Raw genomic sequence first — 25,636 nt, 5'->3', positions numbered from 1 at the left:
CATCAGTCTTGGAATGCATAGATTCTGCAAAGGCAAACTTAGCGTACTCTTCGATGACGGTTAGTAGGTACTTATACCACTTATTCTTAGAGGAGTAAGGAATAATTTCTAGTAAGTCAGCTTGCCATACATCATCCTTTCCACACGTGGTGACACTTATGCGATGAAGGAGTGATGAGCTGGTTTATATAACTCGTGAGCGGTGAAGTTTTGCTTTGAGGAAGCATTATTCAATAATACCTGCATGACATAATTCCCATTTTGCTAGAATCTCTGCTTCATACACTGTGTGACCTATATCTTGAGAGGCTTTTAGCAGTTGCGGACGTTCTGCGAGAAGGTTGGGATTGTACCAGTATATCTCGCTTTTGTAGGGTAACAGAGGATTGTAGATGACATTGTGACAAGCGCAAAGAATTGATTGCAGGAAATAACTTAGAAATTAAATCTCGCAACTTGAGACTGTTATTTGCATTCACAGCTTCTGTACTCATTTAATTGTGTTGATTAGCGTCAGTAGCACAAAGTACCGCTTTATATTTCTTAAGACAATCTTGAAAAATATATTCCTGTCGGATATCCACGAGAAGTGGTGTTCTAAGGCACTTTGATAGGCTTACAGAGCACTCCCTTTACGAGAAGAAAGTTGCCGTTAATCTTAACATCAACATTATCTATACTAAAACAATCATCTTCATTGCGAATACCATGAGTAGAGCAAGTGTTTCCTGTAAAGATATTTTCTTTGTAAGGAGTAAAGAGTGAACCGTAGGAGTTTTCAATAAACTGCTTTAACTAAACACGATACTCTGGTGTGATTCATCATGATCTCAGATCTTGTTTGGATGTAGTAGGTGTTTCTGCAATGACGTCTGTAGCTGAAATCTCAATCTGCTTTGATTGTGAACAGACGTTGGAATCTTGCTATTCTTAGTATTCCTCTTCCTCCTGCTTCTCCTCATCTTGAGATTGTTGTATGATCACAGAAGTTGCAGTAGGTTTAGATGATGAAGTAGATTTTAAAATCACTTGTAGAAGTGTACCAAATTGAATTTTCAAAAATAAATCGTGCTCGAACACGTTCGAACTCTTTAAATTTACGTGAACATTGTTTCGGGTACAGATTACCAGACTCTCGAACACATGTGTACAGGAAATCGCTCTCCTCTCGAACACATGTGTACTGGAAATTGCTCTTCGCAACAAAGTACACAGAGCTGCTGATCACGAAGTTTCAAGATTCTTACAAGAACTAAGAAGGTACTAGCATATTTTTTTATTTTTTGAAAGAATAAAATGGAGAAGAAGAAGAAGAAGAAGATGGTAAACCTCAGTCACTTCACTCGTATGAGATGAAATATCTTGTATTTACCACATCAATATACATCATTACAACATGAGGACGCACAGTCTACAATGTGTTATTGTGCTATTTACAATAATTACCAGGTGGAAATTGTGAAAGCAGTAACGAAGTAAACATTAAACAAAACACCCGAGCGAATGAAATAGCGGGAGAATGAACGATTACTGAACGATTGGATGGATGGATGGATGGATGGATGGATGGATGGATGGATGGATGGATGGATGGATGGATGGATGGATGGATGGATGGATGGATGGATGGATGAATTAAATAATTAGAAAGTGAACACTAAACGTTTATCTCGCATCACAGTGTCCTTTGTAATATAACGGAAATTCGCCCAACAGTTTCTTAGTTTCAACAACAATATTATTCACTGTCTCACAGGTTCAGTTAATGGCAAGAGATGTCGAGGATTGCCCCGGATAGAGGAGGGAATTAGGGTGTGATGTGAAGGGCAGATGAAATTGGGAGTAGGGGTTCAGTGCCGAGTGAGGACTGAGGGAAGTCCAGAAGTGCAGTGGTCCTGGTGACTTGGCAGCAAATGTTTGGTAGCTGGGCGTTACCGGGAGCTGACGAGTTGAGGAGGCTGCTGAAGACTGGGAGGTATGAGCAGGTCCTCTTGGGAGGATGTATCGACTGCGTGGTGACCGGCACCTGTCCGTCTGTCGGCACTTCGTGTCCAGGTTGATAGGTTTATACAGGTCGCGGGCACGTTGTTCGTCCTGCAGAGGCAGCGACAATGGCAAAGTCTTCCACATATCCAAAAATGGAGGAGGGAAGTTGAAAGGTGGGCAGAGCTCTGGTACTCCTATAACAGGGAACAAGTTAATGAGTCAATGACGGAATAAATAAAGTCATTAAGAGCTTGCAAATCTTAAAAATAATTAATGAGAGAAGAATTTATTATAAAAACCGCTGTATACAATAAATACGTGATGAATCTTCTTCTACCGCCTTTCCTGCATCCTTGTGCGTCCACCACTACAAACTATTTCACGCTTGTTGATTTACTCTTGTTTTATGGTCGTATGCCCTTCCTGATGCCACGCCTGTGTGTAAGGATCTGGAGTATTCACTATTGTGCGTTTCTGTGGTTATTGGTAGTGTGGTGTGTTGTGTGAATATGAAGGGGAGTGTGTTGGGGCAAACAAAAATGCCCAGTTCTCGAGTCAGAGAAATAAACATAAAACATACCAAAACTGGACAACCAGGCTAATTAAAGTATCAAAATATGTGTTCTCTTCTAATAAAATTATGTCAAGCTCTAACAATTCTAAAATCCTATGGAAAAACATAAATGATATAACATGTAGGAAGGAGAAGGGAAATTCAGATGAAGATAGCATAAATTTTACAGACTAGCAAGAAACAACCCACCCAACTGTCATTGAACACAAACTGGTGGATTATTTCAGTGGTATAGGTTTAGAATTTGCAGGCAAAATAATAAAATAATAAATACCAGCAAAGAACCTAATGGCACTTATACAAATGATATTCATGCAATACCTCAACCTCAACCACAATACATATTTTTTCTTCTCATAACAGAAACAGAAATAATAAATCACATAGCTGTACTAGAAGATAACTCAGCCACTGGCTATGACAGCATCTCTAGTAAAAGAAATAGTTCACATATTCTACAGCCCCTGTAATACCTTTTTAACTATCACTAATGAAAGGGCAATTTCCAGACCAATTCAAAATTGCTATCATAATCCCAATCCATAAATATGGCCATAAGAGAGAGTTAAACAATTGTGGCCCAATTTCTCTCACAACCCACCTTTCAAAATTACTAGAGAAATGCATTAAAACCAGATTACTTATTTACATGAATAAGTACAACATGTTGTCACAAATCATTTTCGTTTTAGACCAAACATTAGCTCTCAAGATGCAATATACTTCTTAACTTATTTTTGGTATAAACCCAGTGATATCTCCAAAAAGGACTATTTCTACATTTTCGATTTAACGACGGCATTTGATACCGCAGTCTTCTTAGAAAACTTAAAAAATTAGGCATTCGTGGAATTCCTCAAAATGTAATTAAAAGCTGTATTTCTAACAGAATATAAAATGTAAGAAGTAAAAGTAAAAGGTGTTCAAGTAAAAAATCGGAGTACCGCTAGGAACAGTGGTACGACCAATTATTTTACTGTTATATATCAATCATGTGTGTGAGCTAAACTGTAATGCAAAAATTAACTTATATGCTGATTACATGGTGGTCACAGTCACGGGAGAAAGCTGGGAGGACACCTTCAACAGAGCCCAAGAAAACCTATCCATACTTCAGAAATGGCTAAAAAAAACACCTACTTTCTTTAAATGAAAATAAAACAAAATTCCTACGCTTCTCACATAATAATACAATGCAACCCTCAGACAACCTACCACCAAGACTCCACACACCAACTTGCAACAATACTGAAAGATACAACTGTTATACTTTACAGAAATCAATAAATGTTTCATACCTAGGGGTACGGTAATTATAGATAGTCATCTGAAATGGAATCTTCATGAAACAAATTTGATCATTAAACTTCAGAAGCTTATTTGTATATTTTACAGAATTTGAAATGTTATTTCAACAAAAACCTTCAAATCTGTATACTTTTTCTTAGTTCAATCGCAACTGTAATATGGAATTAACATTTGGGGTGGAATACTTGATTCACACTTGGCTCAGGTTAATATATGCCAGAACTACATACTGACAGTCATGTACAAAAGCCACTGATGTTTCCAACATATGAACTGTTCCAGCAAAACATGGTACTTAACATACGGCAACTATTTGTTCAGTCAGTGACCCTATACATCCATAAAAATTTAAAGCTCTTCTGCAATGAACACAAGTCACAAATTTGCACTAGGCTGCAAGACAGAGCTGGAGTAAGTATTCCACGCTGGAACATTTTACTTGAACAAAGAAATCTAAGTTGTCTAGGGCTACGGATATACAATGTATTACCTGAGGACGTGATCAGTGGCAACCAGGAATACCCCGAAGAAAAGGCTTTTCACATGGCTAATTAACAATTATTACAAAGTAAACCAGCTTATAAATTCCCATTATAATATTTAAATCAACCAGCAAACTATTCCTCTCTACTAAGAAATCAACCTTCTCCTTAACCCATGCCTCTCATTTCCAGCTTCCTGCTTATTGCATCAAATGCTGGAAAAAAGTTCATAAATTAGTACAAAAATATCACCAAAATGCTAATGGAGTAAATGCTATTCACTAGATGCCATGAGGTACATATTTTTGAAGCCCACGCACAAGTTTACCGTATGCGGGGTTCACACTGTATGTTTTACTACCTCTGTATTTATATGAATGAGATTGACCGTGAATGAACATGTTTTAAATGTAATGTAATGTAATGTAACTAGATGCGATTGAAATCCTAAACCCGACCAGGAATCGAACCGAGGGCCTTCTGAACCGAATGCGTCAAAGCTGACAATTCAGCCAAGGAGCCGGAAAAATGCGTGATGAATATAGTTTCTGGAATGTTCGTCGCGACGATGATCGTGAACACCTAAAACAGTAAGTAAGCAAGCAAGCACGTGACGTTCTCATAGTACGATACACGTACTTTTTACCCATAAAATTGCTTGTAATGGAGGAAATGCTCAATCAATCAATCAATCAATCAATCAATCAATCAATCAATCAATCAATCAATCAATCAATCAATCAATCAATCAATCAATCAATCAATCAATCAATCAATCAATCAATCAATCAATCAATCAATCAATCAATCAATCAATCAATCAATCAATCAGTCAATCAATCCTGATCAGCATTGAGGGCAGTCGCCCAGGTGGCAGATTCCCCATCTGTTGTTTTCCTAGCCATTTCTTAAATGATTGCATAGAAATTGGTCATTTATTGAACATCTCCCTTGGTAAGTTGCTCCAATCCCTAACTCCTCCTTCCTACAAACGAATATTTTTCCCAATTTGTCCTCTTGAATTCCAACTTTATCTTCATATTGTGACCTCCCTTACTTTTAAAAACACCACTCAAAATTATTCGTCTACCAAAGTGATATCACGCTATCTCTACACTGACACCTAGGAACATACCACTTAGTCGAGCAGCTCGTCTACTTTCTCCCAATTCTTCCCAGCCCAAACTTCGCACCATTTTTGTAACGCTACTCTTTTGTCGGAAATCACCCAGAACAAATCGAAATGCTTTTCTTTGGATTTTTTCCAGTTCTTGAATCAAGTAATCCTGGTGAGGGACCCATACACTGGAACCATACTCTAGTTGGGGTCTTACCAGAGACGTATATGCCATCTCCTTTACATCCTTACTACAACCCCTAAATACACTCATTATCATGTGCAGAGATCTGTATCCTTTATTTACAATCCCATTTGTGTGACTACCCCAATGAAGATCTTTCCTTATATTATCACGTAGTTACAGTGATCCCCATAAGGAATTTTCATCCCATCAACGCAGTAATTAAAACTGAGAGAATATTTCCTATTTGTGAACTCACAACCTGACTTTTAACCCCGTATATCATTATACCATTGCCTATTGTCCATCTCACAACACTTGACTACTTTTAAAAAACACCTCTTTTGTCTCTTAATATATATTAATATAGCAGTCTGCTCTCTGGGATGTCCCGAGTTCATTCCCTGGCTTTCCCATGAATGTAAAGTTGGCTTGCGGGTATGCAATGGGATGTTGTCAACCATATGATAGCTTTTGAAGAATGCGATCGGTGAGAACAGATGGTCTGACATTGGAGCTCTCGATCACTTCCAGACCTGCCCTGAAAGAATGCTTCCGTAGGGGCAAAGGTTTGGAAGTTTTGGGTATAGGTACAAAACATATGCTCTAGCAACATAGGTCACTCATAAATACCCTGAAGGTTTGCCCTCAAAAATCATCATACAATTGTAATGTTACATATTTCATTAGGACCAAATGTGTGACACAACTTTCTGAAATTACACATGATCATGCACTTAAATGTACACCTGCACGAGCTGCTTGCGTTTAGACTGGAAGGGCTGCAAGCCCGGGTAACAGAGAGTAGTGCTGAAGCTAAGTCTGTCGTGTGCGGTGTATTAAGACATATGATCTAACACCACGTAAGTCAATCATATCCTGCTTTACTGGTCTTCATATGTCCAAGTGTGTGGAATCTAATCCTTACCTAGTTGGCTGGGATTTAAGAGCACTTACATACGATAGATACACAAGTCATACTCCTTCGTCGAATGGTGATCGTATTGGCCTATGGGTGAGAGGGCCCTGTTTTCGATTCCCGGTCGTAGATTCTAATTGCGTATGGTTAATTCCTTTGGCCGGGGATTGAGTGTTTGTGTTCGTCTTAAGACACGTCTCTTCATCTACATACATCACACTACCAAAGTCTGCCTCTGTGGATCAGTGGTAGAGTGTCGGCCTCCGGATCCCAAGATAGCGGGTTCAAACCCGGCAGAGGTAGTCGGATTTTTGAAGGGCGGAAAAAGTCCATTCGACACTCCATGTCGTACGATGTCGGCATGTAAAAGATCTCTGATGACACATGTGGTGTTTACCCGACAAAATTCATTAAATCTCAGCCATAGACGCCCAAGAGAGTTTCGGTTTACTCGGTCTGCTATCTAATGGGCCTAGAGTAAAACGGAACGTCAAAATTGACGAGCAGACAGCCAGATGGCGTCAAATTGAAATGTCTGCACACGGTAGCTGAGTCCATACGATTATTATTATTATTATTATTATTACACTACCAATCGCCACAGGAATATGAAATAGTGAATACGTCCCTCCACATAATGTTGGCGTCGGGAAGGGCATCTGACCATAAAACTGAATTTAATTATCATCTAGTGCCGACCCAAAGTAACTGGGGAAAGAAAGGAGGAAACAGAAAAGAAATACGATAGTTCCACTTCCAAGGGGCAAGAATTATAGTACTTCCAGTATTTCTAATTAAAAATGAAGTACAAGAGCCGTTCTGAGACAACACATGTTGCAGCAAGAAGCGCAACGTATATAAGGAGTGTTCTTGAAAAAGTTCCCAATATTTTCAAGGGAGATAGCACGCAACACACGAAGGAAAATAGACCTATACGCATTGGTCGCTAACTTAGTAACTTCGGCGTTGTGGGTCGCTACCACTACTATCAATGTTCACTATATTCCAATAAATTACGCAGTTCGTACGCAACAATATACTGAAATACGTTCCTACCTAAGCATTGGTCGTAAACGACTGAAAATGTGGTACATGCATGGTAGGGCACCGGCCAATTTTTAAGGAAGTTTTGGCGGCACATAACACGGATCTTACATGAGCGATGGATTGGTCGTGGAGGGCCTAAACTTTAGCCTGTCGGTTCGCAGATTTTTGCTTTCAGGTCATGTAAAGATCACGGTGTATGCGGTCCCCATAAATGATTTGGATACAGTACAGAACTCTTGTTCAACGCCTGCTATACAATCCGGCAACATCCAGGTGTGTTCCAACGAATGTGCGATTCCATGCGACGTAAGGTGGAAGGCTGCATTGCAATGGATGACGATCACATCGAGCGCAAATTCTGAAAAGTACTGTAGATCAAAGTCATGGTAATCACTGATGATAGAGGTAGCGGACGATAACTCCAAAGATATTTGTTTTTCGACCAGTGTTTCGTTTGTTGCGTGCAGTCTCCTCTGTAAATATTGGAACATGTTTCAAGGACACCCTGTAGTTTGTGAGTGAGACATCTAGCTCATCTTTCACAGGACAATGAAGTGCCATACATGATAATGCTACCATCATACACGGAAACTGGTGACTGCTCGAAAGAGCATGTGACCATTCTGAAAATCAACAAAGTTATATATTGTCATGAGGAACATGTGAAACTCAAGTCACAAATTCACCAGATGTATACATCAGTGGCAGCCGGTCCAAATGGAACAGGGAAGACTGTACAGCATGTAATGCTACACTGCTAAGGACGTATATTGGCATTCTCTTACCAAAATATCGTTGAACAACTTTTATTGTTATATAAAAACTACGACATGCTTGGCTCATTTTTGGTCACCTTCAGCAAGAAAAGTACAATTACACTCATGTTCATAAAACCAGAACCCCTTGAAAGACTAGAGATACGAAGTTCATATTCACAGGACATGTTCATTAGTATGGTTCTGCAGAAACGATTAGCAATTCAGTCATCTAGGTTCACCACGTGTCCTGTTACCTAGTAGGAACTGGGTCCTCCATGGGCACTGATAACTTGTTCCATGCGTGAAGGCACCGACGCGTATAAGGCGCGAATGGCGTCCTGGGATATAGCCATCCGCACTATATTCATCTAATTCCGCAGTTCATCTTTTGTGGTTAGCACTGGGTCACAGCGCCGCACCCGTCGTTTCACCATATCCCACACATTTTCGATTGGCGACAAGTCCGGTGATCGGGCAGGCCAGGACAACAGTCTGATATCCTGTGGCAACAAGAAGGCACGTGTTCATGCAGCAACATGTGGTCGCGCATTGTCCTGCTGAAATATAGCGATTGGGGCGTCGTGCAGAAAGGGTATGGCTACAGGTCGCAGGATGTCATTCGCGTAGGTCTAATTGGTAACAGTGCCCTGGACACGCACCAACTGTGATTTGTGGTTGTACCCAATAGCACTCCACACCATAAGGCCTTGTGCGAATGAAGTCAATGTGATGTCACTCCACCCCTCTGCGGCGAACCAAAATGCGGCCGTCATTAAAAACATAACTTGGAATCGTCCGAAAACACTATCTGCTGCCATTCCTGTCCCCAGTGACGTCGTTCCATACACCATTGCAGCCTAAAATATTTATGCACATTAGTCAAACGTAGGCGGAGAAGTGAACGATGCGCCCGTAACCCAGACCATAATAAACGGCAACGGACTTTCACTCCTGATGGTGTACGATGTGTTGCACTGTTCCACTGTTGCACCAGAGCCGAGGAGGACGCAGATTTATCCTGAAATGCCATTCGGATGAGGTGTCGATCTTCTCGTGGGAGGATTCTAGGTGGTGCGACCAGACCCAACTCGTCGTGTTCTCAGGCCTTCTGCGAATCATTCTGTATACACCCGTTGCACTGCTGACACACTTCGTCCCACACGAGCAGCAATATTCCGGATGTATGCATCACGTTTTCTCATGCCAATAATGCGCCCTTTTTCTAACTCACTCATTTGTCGGTACCGTTCGCGCATACATCTGCGAGGCATACTACACGTCCGCTCAAGTCACACTGATCAATTACCTTCGGTTTATAGCGACAACGAGAGCCGCAGGCACATTTTACCAGTCGGTGGTTGTGCGCCGAGATAACGATGTGGACCTTGAACCGGAGGGCCGATATGGTTCAGTTGCTAAGCATTTCTGCAGAACATACTAATGCACATGTCCTGTGAATATAAACTATACGAACTTCGTATCTGTAGTCTTCCAATGTGTTCTGGTTTTTATGAACATAAGTATATTTATGAGTATAATACAGTATTTTGCCATTGAAAGGCACGTTGTAGTATTTTGTACATATTACAAAGTATTACAATTATTAAAAAGATACATGGATAAATGTGTCATTAAAAGTCTTTAAAATATCCTTCCTTGACTTGTTGAAATGTTTGAGTGTGGCACCACTTGTTGAATGATCGATGTGTATATAAGTTAACGGTCTAACGGGTACTGCAAGATATCACATATACTGTAGGTGTCCATCTCTGTTGCCAATATTGGTATTGAAGAAAAGTATTGTCAGTAAGGAAGCTTGTGAAGTTGATGTTGTTGACTAAATTAAGAAGCTCTTCTTAATTGGGATACGTGAACCTAGAATGAAACGCAGAATTCGGAAGATGAGTGATTGTAATTGTTAGTAATATTGAAAATAAGTAAATGAGGACTTGAACTCACATTCTGTCTTCCAGCCTCTGTTGTTGTGGTTATCAGTTGAAATGGTCATCTGAGTGAGACCGTCCTGTTATCTATTCAAGCCTCTTACTGAGGGGAAGTGAAGCTGCACTGGTGGTTGAGTTGGCTGATGAGGGATTTTTGATTTGTTTTGCGCGTGTTACGGGAAACTGAAGTTTGTTGATGTTCAATAATTCGTCATATAATATGCTAGTTTTCTCTGTGATATCATTGAGACTCTGTGCCTGGTTGTATCTTTGATCTATTTGTAAGCGCAAAGTTTCGAGTATGTTTAGACATATCCTTTTATTGGCTATTTGGATTATCGTCATATCTTGGTTGATGGTAGTAAATTTGAGATTGTTGTTATTTATGTGTTCATTTATGTCAGAAAATTTTCTCTGTGAGAAGTGTCTGTTCAAAAGGTGGTATTTCCACCTTAATAAATGTGTAAGAAAAGCGCGAGAAACTTAAAATAAAAGATATATGGAACCTGAACGTACCTATGGTCGGGTTTGGTACACATTTTAAGGAATTACATCTTTCTGGTTTGGATTGCTCGTGGCAATCGATAATAATCAACTACTCTAATGCATGTGGACGAAAACCTGATTTATTGTTTGGAAGTGGAAATAGTACCCTGTGAACAGACACTCCTCATAACAATTAGGATAATGTGCTCTTTGTAACGTGTGGTAAAGCTTCTGCCATTATGTGCAAATTAGGTGGCTTCACATTCTGTGAATTTCGGTTTGTATAGCCTACTCCTGGTGGACCTCTGATTGTGAGAGAATGCATGAAGAGAGGCATCAATCTTGGTTGAAATTTCAAGCCCACAAAACAGATGAAAACGGCATGAACTTCAAGAATGTCAGACAAGAATTCACCCAAACGATTAGAAGAATTAAGAGAAAATATCAACAAATTTAATAATTTTTAATGAGGAAAATGATTACAAAAGAAATTCTAGAGATTATTACAAAGCTTCTGATAAACAACTGCAAAAATACAACCCCCACATTATTGTTGAAAAATAAAAACGGAAAAATAGCGCATAACAATAAGGAAAACGAATAAATCATAACGGAAGCTTTTAACAAGCTCTTGAACAGAAGTGAACCTGAAAAGCTCTTATTAATTGATACAAATACCCCGCTAAAAACTAAACCAGAAAATATAAACCCACCTACAGCAAAAGGAGTTGAAACAGTGCTTAAGGAAATGAAGAACTTCAAAGTGTGTGGAGATGACCAGGTTTTTGCAGAGATATGGAAGTATGCCGGCAGTGCAACTCAGACATCCCTCCAAATTATATTACAGAAGATTTGGACATCAGAAAAAATCCCAGAACAATGGACAACACCTATAATTAATTCAAGATATAAGATCTTCACTGGGGTAATCACATAAATGGGATTGTAAATAAAGGGTACCGATCTCTGCACATGGTTATGAGGGTGTTCAGGGGTTGTAGTAAGGATGTAAAGAAGAGTGCATATAAGTCTCTGGTAAGACCCCAACTAGAGTATGGTTCCAGTGTATGGGACCCTCACCAGGATTACCTGATTCAAGAATTCTGGATTCTGGAGGTCGATATCTTGGATTCTGGAGGTCAAATGGACTGTATCGCGATTGACATGTCTAAAGCATTTGATAGGGTGGATCATGAGAGACTACTGGCAAAAATGAGTGCAATTGGACTAGACAAAAGAGTGACTGAATGGGTTGCTATATTTCTAGAAAATAGATCTCAGAGAGTTAGAGTAGGTGAAGCTTTGTCTGACCCTGTAATAGTTGAGAGGGGAGTTCCTCAGGGCAGTGTTATCGGACCTTTATGTTTTCTTATATATATAAATGATATGAGTAAAGGAGTGGAATCACAGGTAAGGCTTTTTGCGGATGATGTTATTCTCTATAGAGTGATAAATAAGTTACAAGATTGTGAGCAACTGCAACGTGACCTCGAAAATGTTGTGAGATGGACAGCAGACAATGGTATGTTGATAAACGGGGCTAAAAGTCAGGTTGTGAGTTTCACAAATAGGAAAAGTCCTCTGAGTTTTAATTACTGCATTGATGGGGTGAAAGTTCCTTTTGGGGATCATTGTAAGTATCTAGGTGTTAATATAAGGAAAGATCTTCACTGGGGTAATCACATAAATGGGATTGTAAATAAAGGGTACCGATCTCTGTACATGGTTATGAGGGTGTTCAGGGGTTGTAGTAAGGATGTAAAGGAGAGTGCATATAAGTCTCTGGTAAGACCCCAACTAGAGTATGGTTCCAGTGTATGGGACCCTCACCAGGATTACCTGATTCAAGAACTGGAAAAAATCCAAAGAAAAGCAGCTCGATTTGTTCTGAGTGATTTCCGACAAAAGAGTAGCGTTACAAAAATGTTGCAATGTTTGGGTTGGGAAGAATTGAGAGAAAGAAGAAGAGCTGCTCGACTAAGTGGTATGTTCCGAGCTGTCAGCGGAGAGATGGCGTGGAATGACATTAGTAGACGAATAGGTTTGAATGGCGTTTATAAAAGTAGGAAAGATCACAATATGAAGATAAAGTTGGAATTCAAGAGGACAAACTGGGGCAAATATTCATTTATAGGAAGGGGAGTTAGGGATTGGAATAACTTACCAAGGGAGATGTTCAATAAATTTCCAATTTCTTTGAAATCATTTCGGAAAGGGCTAGGAAAGCAACAGATAGGGAATCTGCCACCTGGGCGACTGCCCTAAATGCAGATCAGTATTGATTGATTGAATTCATAAGAAAGGTGAAAGAAATTATCCAGACAACTATAGACGTATTTCCATCCTTGACTGCACTTATAAGCTTTTATCTAAGATACTATATAATCGAATTTAAGAACAACTTGATAAAGAGTTAAACGAATACCAGGGAGGCTTTAGACCTCTGAGATGCTGCTCTGAACAAGTAATATCCTTGAAGGTAGTCATGGCATTTTACGGAAAACGAAACAATCACCTTTCGGTTACGTTTATAGATTTCAAGAAAGCCTACGACTCCATCCACAGGCCATCATTATTAAAAGTTTAAAGACATTTCGGACTTCACCCAAAGCTAATAAAATTGATTGAACTTACTCTAACTAATACAATTTCTAAAATTAAGTTCAGATGAGAACTTTCTGAACCATTCTTGGTAACAACTGGTTTAAGACAGTGTGACGGATTGTTACCTCTTCTCTCTAACTGAGCGCTAGAGTACGTTATGAGGGAATAGTACAAGAACAACTCGAAAAATATAAACATTGAAGCCCAGAAGTATAATATATATTTGAACTCTCTAGGATTTGCTGATAATCTATCTCTTCTGGCCAATGGTATTTAGGAAACAAAACAAGAAATACAATCTTTACAGGAAATTGCTCAAAATAGTGGTTTTGAAAATTTCATTAAACAAAACAGAAATTATGCTAACTCAACTTCCGCTTGCAAACAAAATTAAGCTGGGAGACCAATAAATAAAAGTTGTAGAAAATTTAAATAACCTGAACGGGAAACCAGCATGACAAAATAGAATACATAAACTGGTTACAGCATAGCATGTTAACAAGAATAGATATAATAAAAAGTGTCTCTCAGTAGCAACCAAATTGAAACACTACAAAACAGTCACCCGGCCACAAATTACATATGCATGTGAAACATTATTCAAAACAACAAACACAGTTGCAATAGATAGAGTACTCAAGTTAGAAAGGAGAAGAGTGAGAACCTATTTAAATAAAAATTATCAAGTAAACGGAGTCAGCAGACTAGCTTCCAATGAGACAGTTTATAAAGAAATAGAACCTTTGACTAGCACAATGAAAAAGAAACGAATATCATTCTTAGGGCACCTAATACGGTCACCAGAAAATAGAATCAATAGAAAAATAATAGAAAATTATGAAAGAGTAAGAATAAGAATAATATTAAGTGGATCACAGAACTTAAAAAGACATGAGAGAGTTGCATATTACAATAGAGGATTTAAAATACAAAAATACACTTAACATATTGAAAGATAAACACACTCGACTAAAGACAAAAGTCAACAAGCAGAGAATAGGAAGAGTGATTCCAGAAACAGAAAGAAAATTAGGTTCAGAAAGGATGAAACAGTATTGGGCTGACCAAAAGAAGAAAAACCTCCATAAACCTGACTAAGTAGTCCTATGTTGGCTAAAAAATTAAAGTAAAATAAATAAAACAAATAGCCTAATCCTGAATGTGAGTGGTACTTATTTTTGCTATTAACAGAAAGTTTATTGAAGAATATTTTGTCATATAGAGAGTTTTCGCGCTGTACCGGTACTCGTTCGTTGAGCGCTTAACGTTATATCACGTCACTTAGTGAATTATTTTTGACGTATGTTTCCTACCTTGTAGCGTAATTTAAACAACTTTCGCGCACCTTCTGACCGTCCGCTAAACTTCTGGGAAGAATCGGGAGAAATCGTAACTCTCCGCTTGCAGAAGGTCACTTCAAGAACGGCAGTCGAACAGCTGTATTCACACGGAGGAAATAATAACAGCTTGCATTACTTGGCGATCTTGAAGATGATATTCCAATTTTGATGCTACAATCTCTATCGGAGAGAACAGGAAAACGATGGATAAGGTAAATGGAATTTCTACGTTTTAATATAGAAAACTCTTCTCCCGAGGATAGATAACTTAATTTTAAATTTGATACAGATGGCTTGGTTTAACTCTTGGATGTTTTAAATATACCAAGAAGCATTACAGTCCAGAATCGAACTGTAACAGGTACACTTACTTGCTCTGAATCTACTGAATTAGCATTTCACATGTTTTGATATATTTACATCTAATGTATGTAATTATTTTTCAGGTTTGGAAGCCCTGAGCATGTATCTACGATGCCCAGCTTACCCAAATAGGTTAACTGATTTGGAAATAATATTTGGAGTGTCCACACCATATATTTCAATGATTTGCAGTTATGTAATGAATTTTATTCACCAGCATTGGGGACCTCTACTTACCAACTTGAATAATCTGAAGTGGTTAAACAGGGAGAAAGTAAGTAACTATTCTGCTGCTGTTGCATCGAAAAATGTTCCAATTAACAATTGATGGAACAGCAAGGGCAATATGTAGGCCGGTGAGAAGTCAAGAAAACTATTTTTCTGGACACAAGCGGGTACATTGCATCAACTATCAATCTGTCTTGTGTCCTGATGGTATTGTTGTTACTTTAAAACGGCCATTTCCAGGAAGGATGGATGATGCTGGAATATTACGTGATTCTAACTTCTACAATGAACTTGAACAGTGTGCAGTCTTCCCCAATGGTGAGAAACTTGTGTTGTGTGGAGATTCTGCATATCCACTTAGGGATTTGAACCTCAGACCGTATCCAAGCCAAAACTTAACTCCTGATCAAATGTCATTCAATAGTGCCATGAGTAATGTGGGACAAAGTGTGGAAAGGGGTTTTGGAAAAATAGTGAGAGAATTTGCATTCTTTGATTTCAAGAAGAATCAAAACCTGTTACTCCAGGATCTTGGAAAAATGTATCACTGTGCTTTTATTTTAAGAAACTGTCATACATGTTTATATGGCAGTCAACCTGGATTATTTTTTACATTTGTCCCCCAACCTTAACAGAATATTTGAGTATATCTCAATAATTAATATACCATATGTTTCATATAATATTTAGTACAATCTAATAACAATAGGCTACAAATTATCCGTGCTAAAATCTATAATTGTAAATAATAATTGCTTAGTATTTTATAGGAAAAGTTCTTTAAAGTGAATAATGGTGAATAAAGTGAATGGTTTATACGAATTTTTAATTTTTTAAATTACAGATATGTATAGTGAAGGTGATGGTTGATATAAGAATGGTATTTAGCAGAATTCGTGTGTTACAGTGAAAAATTACAAAGGCTTCATTAACTTCTAAAGAGATCAGTTACCATGCACATTAGGGTCTGATGATTATCCAATGTAGAAAAATAAGAATATTAATTACATGTGTAATTAATGTGAACAACTATAACTTCCAGTAGGCTTAATTAAGTTCTAAATACGTGAGTAACTCTGCCCATTAGGGGCTATTATATGGTAGGGACTGTGAAATAAGAACGGTATTTAGCTGAATTTTTGTGTTAAAGTAAATAATTATATGTAAATAGCCTTAATTTTGTTTGTTAGTTCCTAAAGTGCTCATTAGGGTCTATTGATTAATAGTGAAAAAAAATATTAACAAAATGTGAATCTAGTGTGAATAATTTTAATCCTCAAAATTAAAAATAAGTCTACTTGTTCCCTAAGAGATTAATAACCCTCTCCATCAGGGCCTGCTGATTCTTCTCCATTTCTATTCTATGCAATCTCTCCTTCTTTTCCACTTCAAACTTTTGTTCCTCTAATGCTAATTGCCTTCCCTGGATTTCCAGCTTTTCTTTCTTCAAATTTATTTGTTCATATCTCCATTCTTTCTCATTTGCTTGTTTTTCTCAAGCAGTTCGAGCCATTCCTTACTCATCTGACCGGCCTTTCTTTTTCGGATAGCAGATACTCTGAAATAAAATAATGTATAACTAACAATAATATCTTTATCATAATGGAGTCATACTATAATGACGAACAAGAAGTTTTAATCCTACTAGAAGAACAAATTATGTACAGGTTAAGCCTACCCGACGGGTGTTTCTACTGGAGCTTCTTTTGGTATTTCCGTGACCTCTTCCTATGACATTTCAGTTGCCTGGGATGAAGTGGAGGGAGAGGGAGTGTGTAATGCTGTGTCAGGATTGTGCCTGTCCTGCAAATTGTGTAAGGCAAGAACCCTGGCCTCTAGTCCCTTCTTCCTACTTCCATCAATGTTTTTGCTTTTCGCAGTTAAGAAGTCTCGTGCCATGTATATTATTTCTTGCAGTAACTGCTCCTTTTCTCCATACTGCTCTTCTGTGTCCGATCTAAAAGCATGATTTTTTAATACAAAGAAATTTTAGGTTACGCCTAAATTCCGTCACTGTTTCACTAATCCTTTCTACATAATGTATAAATGAGACAGTACATTATATACGATTACTGTTGATTCAAAAAATGAATTTTAGCAGATGAAGTTATACTCACTTGCGAAGATTTGCTCTATCGTCTTTCTTCCAAAGCTACATCAAAAGGTGCACTTGTTACTTCATAGTCCTCAATGAGAAATTCTTCCCCGAAACTTCGTGTAGCTTAACTTGAACACTAACCCATCTACCACTATCCTCGAAAGGGTTTGCAGCTAATAACTTCCTTAGAAGGTAAATGCCGTCCTAAATAGTAAATCTCAAATGAGAAGCCATCTTTCTGCAATTAATTTGACCTTTTGACGTTCTTCGGGCGCTAATCACGTGCGAGTGCAAGCACGGCGTTGTCATTTTACACAGCCAGTGTATGTTCAAGAACGGAGCTGCTTTGAGTCCTACGGACAAACAATTACCAACGAGCGCTCGGGGATATGTTTCTTTTTTGGAGTTCGAGTGCAGCTCACACGGATCGGAATAAAACCAAAAAACCAAACCCCACGGCACTTAACGCCCTTGAAAGGGCCTTGGACTGCCCAGCGACCGCTGATCAGCCCAAAGGCCTGCAGGTTACGAGGGGTCGTGTGGTCAGCACGACGCATCCCCTCGGCCGTTATTCTGGGCTTTCGAGACCAGGGTCGCAATCTCACCGCCAGATAGCTTCTCAATTCTAATCACGTAAGCAGAGTGGACCTCGAACCAGCTCTCAGGTCGAGAGAAAATTCCCTGTCCTGGCCGGGAATCGAACCCGGGGCCTCCGGGCAAGAGGCACGGGGCCGGCTACGAATGGGAATACTTTGATCGATACATAGAAACAAAAGTCATAAATTTGCGCTGAGTGGTTCGCATTTTAGAGTTTGTGAAATAAAATAACAGTAATACATTTCCGGGATTATGCACAGGTGTCTCGAAATTCAAACTGGACGTGCTGAAATATGGTTGTTATCCCTTTTGTTTAAAGAAAGAGTTATATTAGAAAACATGTTCTAATATCTCATAGAAATTCTTTACACAACGGGGTGTTTATGACTGGTGGAAAATCCCAGTTAATTAGTGTTAAAATATGAAAGGTAATAATCGTGGAACTATGAATAATTTCTTCTCAATATTTACCAGAGTTGAAATGTAAAACCACGCGAAATTATTTCAGTAATTTCATATACGTTTGTTTTCAGTTTGGTTGCTGGGCAAATTTCGAGACGGCAATAATCTGTGCATAATGCTGACATTGGTACTGCTATTTTATTTAACAAACGATAAAATGCGAACCACTCAGAGTAAAAATACCTTTTTTATTTCTAAATATTCAAAAAATTGTCCCCATCCGTGTCATTTGCACTCGAAGTCTCAAAAATTGAACATTTCTCTGAGGGCTCGTGATATTTGATGTTAGCTTTACAAGTCTGTCTGTATGAGGCAACGCAGCTTCTGGCCAGTATTGGGCAGGCTGACACGCCTCAAAGGTCAAAGAGGTTTGAGCTCCGCTGGTAGATAATGTTACGTTAATCGACTGGTGATAACCAGGCCTCTTATTTCAATAACGTATGATGAATTGCTCCGATTGGCTCTTTCATCAGTGACGTCAATATGGCGTCAACCGGTTAGCGAGCGGCTTGGGTGCGAAAACTCTCTACTGTTATTGGTTTTGAACGCTATATTAAAATTTTGTTTTCTTAGAATGTTGGTGATTTGGTAAATATTGTTAATATTGTAAACGATAGTGACATATTCTTTTCCACTTGTGAATCTTTCTTCAGAATTGTGGAAGGTTTGTCTTTTATTTCGTTAATGGTTTTGTTGACGAATTTTTGTTATAAAAGATCGAATCTGGTTACGCATGGGGTTCCAACACATCTCTCCATGAGGGCAAGATCGCAAAACATGAGGAAGTAGTTTCTATCTCTTTTCGGCAATGCTGACAGAGGTTTCCGTTCTGAGACCTTCCAGGAAGAAATTGAACACAGCACGCATTAGCAGTCATTTTTATTCCTTCACGCCATTCAGTGACTGATAAACCAGCATGATTTCTAACCCAATTATTTACGGGTTTATATCGTTCAAATATATACTGACTGACAGAGCAAATGCAACACCAAGAAGGAGTGGTTCGAAAGGGATGAAAGTTGGGGAAAAAACAGAGACGGCACGGACGAATAATTGATGTTTATTTCAAACCGATATGCAGGTTACACAATGCGCACGGCATCGACTCAGTAGGATGTAGGACTACCGCGAGCGGCGATGCACGCAGAAACACGTCGAGGTACAGAGTCAATAAGAGTGCGGATGGTGTCCTGAGGGATGGTTCTCCATTCTCTGTCAACCATTTGCCACAGCTGGTCGTCCGTACGAGGCTGGGGCAGAGTTTGCAAACGGCATCCAATGAGATCCCACACGTGTTCGATTGGTGAGAGATCCGGAGAGTACGCTGGCCACGGAAGCATCTGTACACCTCGTAGAGCCTGTTGGGAGATGCGAGCAGTGTGTGGGCGGGCATTATCCTGCTGAAACAGAGCATTGGGCAGCCCCTGAAGGTACGGGAGTGCCACCGGCCGCAGCACATGCTGCACGTAGCGGTGGGCATTTAACGTGCCTTGAATACGCACTAGAGGTGACGTGGAATCATACGCAATAGCGCCCCAAACCATGATGCAGCGTTGTCTAGCGGTAGGGCGCTCCACAGTTACTGCCGGATTTGACCTTTCTCCACGCCGACGCCACACTCGTCTGCGGTGACTATCACTGACAGAACAGAAGCGTGACTCATCGGAGAACACGACGTTCCGCCATTCCCTCATCCACGTCGCTCTAGCCCGGCACCATGCCAGGCGTGCACGTCTATGCTGTGGAGTCAATGGTAGTCTTCTGAGCGGACGCCGGGAGTGCAGGCCTCCTTCAACCAATCGACGGGAAATTGTTCTGGTCGATATTGGAACAGCCAGGGTGTCTTGCACATGCTGAAGAATGGCGGTTGACGTGGCGTGCGGGGCTGCCACCGCTTGGCGGCGGATGCGCCGATCCTCGCGTGCTGACTTCACTCGGGCTGCGCCTGGACCCCTCACGTGCCACATGTCCCTGCGCCAACCATCTTCGCCACAGGCGCTGCACCGTGGACACATCCCTATGGGTATCGGCTGCGATTTGACGAAGCGACCAACCTACCCTTCTCAGCCCGATCACCATACCCCTCGTAAAGTCGTCTGTCTGCTGGAAATGCCTCCGTTGACGGCGGCCTGCCATTCTTAGCTATACACGTGTCCTGTGGCACACGACAACACGTTCTACAATGACTGTCGGCTGAGAAATCACGGTACGAAGTGGGCCATTCGCCAACGCCGTGTCCCATTTATTGTTCGCTACGTGCGCAGCACAGCGGCGCATTTCACATCATGAGCATACCTCAGTGACGTCAGTCTACCCTGCAATTGGCATAAAGTTCTGACCACTCCTTCTTGGTGTTGCATTTGCTCTGTCTGTCAGCGTACATTTACCTTTGTGAGGTCATTTACACCATCTCTTAAATTCACGGTTTCTAAACTGTACTTTGATCTTGGAAGACGAAAGTAAATGAATGGTGTTCTTGGTCCTCTAACTCAAGCTCTGTAAGACATTTGTTGATTTCTTTAATGACACCTCTTGTTGCAGATATATGTGGGTTTCTTTCCAGTGCAAGCAATTTACATGTATCGGTATTGATATGTTGTAGTTTAGATTCCTAATATGCGCAAAAAAGACAAAGACTTTCAACATTCTTTCTAGAATAAACCATGGCATCAGGGACGTCATGGATGTTGTATTATTTCTTTAGCAGCATTCTTGATTAGTTTGTCTATATCAGAAAGAAAACCTGTAGGATTCAGTTCTGGAAGAGTTGTTTGGAAAGGATATACAAGAGCTGGTGATACTGAGGAATTTAGTATATTCAATTTTTGGTCAGACTCTGGTAAGGGTGAAGATGTGAGTATTATCCGCGAAACTTTTAGTGATACTTCGGCTCCCTAGTGCTGAATCGGTAGACCTCGGTTATCTTCGAGATTCGTATTGGCAACCTTTGACACAAAAACTACGAATGGATTATGCATCGCCGTGAGACATCTGGCGGTATAATTGCAACACTTTACGTACTGTTGTTTACACAGCAAAGCCAAAATGTAGCTTGGGACTGAACATGAGTGAGGAAAATATCGAGAGACATATCAGCAGCTGACTTACGACGACTGTCAATCGAAGTATTCCATTCAGTAGCCTACCTGCCGCAGATTGGGAGGGGTATTGCAAAAATGTGAAAGAACTGGAAGAGGAATACCGTAGGCACGACGGTGTCATGGAAATAGCCATGGACGAGATTGTATTTAATAGTACTGCAGATAGCAGTGACGATTGTGAAAGTGACATTTCTGAGAATTCATTCTAGGAACAAGATTTGTATCGAGAAATATAATGTGTGTGTGACACAGTTGTTGACTTAAGATAATAAAGGTTTAGAAAGTTCATATCGATCGATGATACTATCGATTCAATTCATTTTTCATTTCCATTCAGTTGGCAGTGTTACCGGAACCGAGGTAGCTCCCTCGTTACTTCTCAACCCCGTAAAGCGAAGTTTCGCGGATAATATATCTAATTGAGAATTAAGGTTATTAACTACAGAGGGTCCATGAAATACCAACTCATTCGTGAAAGACACTCCAAAATAACGAATTTCGTCTCCATTTTCAAGGAATGGGAAACATGGGCATCAGATATATACAAAGGATCTTCCAAAAGTTCTGGTGATCCTTGCAGCACACCTCTTTCTATGTGAATTGGTTTGGATTTTCCACTGGCAGTTGAATGTATGTTTGATTTGCTTCCTGCAAAGGCATTACAGCATTGGTAGGTTTCGACGGTATTCCATGAATATAGAGTGTTTTCCAAAGGTGATTGTGTCGAATGTTTTTGTGATATCTAATAGGGCAATACAGGTTCTCTTCCTTTGTGTATTCGCTTCAGAAAGAATTACAGAAAGAATAGAGGTGTTAAAATGTGTGCCGAGCGATGACGTGAAACCTCTCTGATGTTGACTAAAGACAATATATTTTCTAATACAAAAATCAAATATTTTGTTAATGACACGGCGAACAACGGGATAGATTGAACTTCGACGCCAATTTTCAACTTGTGTCGGATCACCTTGTTAGAATATAAGACTAGTTCTAGCTTTTTCGAAACAATCAGGATCTTTCTCGGTACTGAGCATTGTGGAAGCAGTACTAGCTGTGATATCATAAACTATCTCGTCCTTGATCGCACTCACTAATACATGGTCTGGTCCAATCGCTGTGTCGACCGCGATTTTGTGTACTGCATTAGCCACCCATTCTTTACTAATCCTGCAGTCAAAAGTGTCATTTATAAACAATTTTTCGTCATCATTTTCTTTAGAAGGATAGGAAATACGCTCAGAAATAATAGCCACAGAGAAAATTTTAGAAAAATTACTGTTTAATTCATTAACATCAATAGTGCACGATATGTCATTAGATCTCAGCACAGAGCGAATTGCTTAACGGCGTTGATTGCATTATTGATATTGAGTTAACTGGTACAAATACTTTTATTTCCTTTTTTCCCGTGTTCTCTTAGTTGCTCTTTCCGGATTACTAGATATGTAATAATCATCGGATGCATGAATATTACGCTTAAATTTTCGTGCTGCATAGTATTTTCTAGCGGGATGCCCCGGACTAGGCAACATATCAACTGCAGTAGAAAGGAATATAAGAAATTCTTCTACTAAGGTATTAAATTCATTATCGTTAAGTTGAGGTTGAAATGTCACCTTAAATACAGAGAGTTGTTTAAATTTGTTTTGATTAGAATCAACTGGAGCACTACCGGTAACCTTATTTGAGCCGTTGAAGAAGATTGAAGTAGTGGAGCAAAGCGGTTCCCACAGCCGCGGAGGGTCTGCCTTTTACTGCTGCGTCAGCAACCGAGGTCATTGACCCCCGGGTGACTGCCCGACCACGTGCTCATGTTTTTTTTTTTAACAAAGTCACGTGCTTGGCCACGTGCTATTTTGACAGCTGTCAAGATGACAGCTGCCATCTTTAAATGACAGAGCATCGCTACCTGAGTGCTGCTATTTTGACGGAGTTAAACCTCATTGCTGCCACCTTATGGTGCGCAATTTAAAATCCACGTGCTGTTTTGACATCTGTTAAGATGATAGCTGCCATCTTTAACCACGTGGGCGCAGGATTTTAAACATCGCTAACCTCACTGCTGGCATCTTGACAGACCCTATCCTCATTGCTGCTACATTACAGAGCGCAATTTAAAATCTACGTGCTATCTTTAAGCACGTGGAATTTTATAGAAGTGAACGTAGCTATTTTTCTTGCTACCATCTTAACAGGGCGAAACCTCATTGATGCCAACTTATGCATAAAGTGGCGCGAAATTTAAATTGATCTTGACGGGAATTAGCCACGCCGCGGAATTTGAGAACAAAGCTAGGGAGGGCCTAACTACAGGTACGCTGCTCTTCTCGACATACCACCATCTTATAGCTAGCTGCCCTTCTCGTGATACTTACCATCTTATAGCAAGCTGCTCTTCTCGACATACTTACCATCTTATAGCAAGCTGCCCTTCTCAACATACCTACTCTCTTATAGCAAGCTGCCGTTCTCAACATACTTACCATCTTATAGCAAGCTGCTCTTCTCGACATACTTACCATCTTATAGCAAGCTGCCGTTCTCAACATACTTACCATCTTATAGCAAGCTGCTCTTCTCGACATACTTACCATCTTATAGCAAGCTGCCGTTCTCAACATACTTACCATCTTATAGCAAGCTGCCGTTCTCAACATACTTACCATCTTATAGCAAGCTGCTCTTCTCGACATACTTACCATCTTATAGCAAGCTGCCGTTCTCAACATACTTACCATCTTATAGCAAGCTGCCCTTCTCAACATACCTACTCTCTTATAGCAAGCTGCCCTTCTCAACATACTTACCATCTTATAGCAAGCTGTCCTTCTCGCTATAGTTTACTATATTAAGGCGAGCTTCCCTTCTTTACATACTACCATCTTAATTCAAGCTGCCCTTCTGAACACTCTAAGACTCTTATTTTTTGCTAGGGGCTTTACGTCGCACCGACACAGATAGGTTTTATGGGACGATGGGATAGGAAAGGCCTAGGAGTTGGAAGGAAGCGGCCGTGCCCTTAATTAAGGTACAGCCCCAGCATTTGCGTGGTGTGAAAATGGGAAACAACGGAAAACCATTTTCAGGGCTGCCGATAATGGGATTCGAACCTACTATCTCCCGGATGCAAGCTCACAGCCGCGCGCCTCTACACGCACGGCCAACTCGCCCGGTCTCTAAGACTCTAACCTTACTGCTGTTATCTTAACTACGTTGTCGAAGGAATGTGAAAATGTTACAACCTCCTCCTCCTCCTCCTCTTTTGTGCAGACATGGAAACGATCCTAACCTTATCTTAACAGCTGATAGCCAAGGAGAGAAGGGAGCGGAAGGAGGAGGAGGAGGTTGTGGAAGATAATACTTCTATTGATAAACATGTGGACAAAGGAATAGATAATATGAAATGAAAAATATGCTAATTCTACATTATTTATTATTATTATGAATGATATTTTCAACATTACTGATTCTGTGCATCTTGAATGATAATGTAATTTCCCATAATGTATGTAAAAGTTAATTATAACATTAGTATTTTTATGCATCTTGAATAATAATGTAATTTCCCTTTTTTACAGATAATGTATGTACAAGTTAGTTACAGGATTAGTCATTCTCTGCATCTTGAATGATAATTTAATTTTACCTTTTTACACAACTACATGTTGCTGTACCCCGTTCTTACAGTTAATTATAGCATTAGTAATTTTGTGCATCTTGAATGATAATCTAATTTTACCTACTTACACAACTACATATTGCTGCACCCCTTTCTTACAGTTAATTATAGTATTATTAATTTGATGCATCTTGAATGATAATGTAATTTCTTCTTCTTACACAACTACATGTTGCTGTACCCTCGTGGTACACTTGTAACGGAATCACTATTCCATACACGTTTAGCATCAAACGCAGATAATGAGCATTTATTTTGCTCGATAGTATATACATGATGTTTGCGTGATTGGATTCTTTTTTGCATACAGAAAGTGACATTTCCAGACTATAGTACATCGCGATAGTGTTGAACGTGTAA

General features: G+C 39.7%; 1 protein-coding gene across 1 annotated transcript in view; it reads right to left on the bottom strand.

The window, feature by feature from the left end:
• Positions 1-1,361: 1,361 nt before the first annotated feature.
• The window catches only part of LOC136862816 (ETS domain-containing protein Elk-3), a 126,808-nt gene continuing 102,533 nt past the window's right edge, over positions 1,362-25,636 (bottom strand). The window contains exon 4 of the mRNA XM_067139078.2: positions 1,362-2,180. Coding sequence (XP_066995179.1) covers positions 1,759-2,180 — 422 coding nt within the window. The 3' untranslated portion in view covers positions 1,362-1,758. The remainder of the gene's footprint in view (positions 2,181-25,636) is intronic.

This window comes from Anabrus simplex, chromosome 2 (genome assembly GCF_040414725.1).
Source record: "Anabrus simplex isolate iqAnaSimp1 chromosome 2, ASM4041472v1, whole genome shotgun sequence".
Classification (NCBI taxonomy): domain Eukaryota; kingdom Metazoa; phylum Arthropoda; class Insecta; order Orthoptera; family Tettigoniidae; genus Anabrus; species Anabrus simplex.
This window is presented reverse-complemented; position numbering and strand designations above follow the sequence as displayed.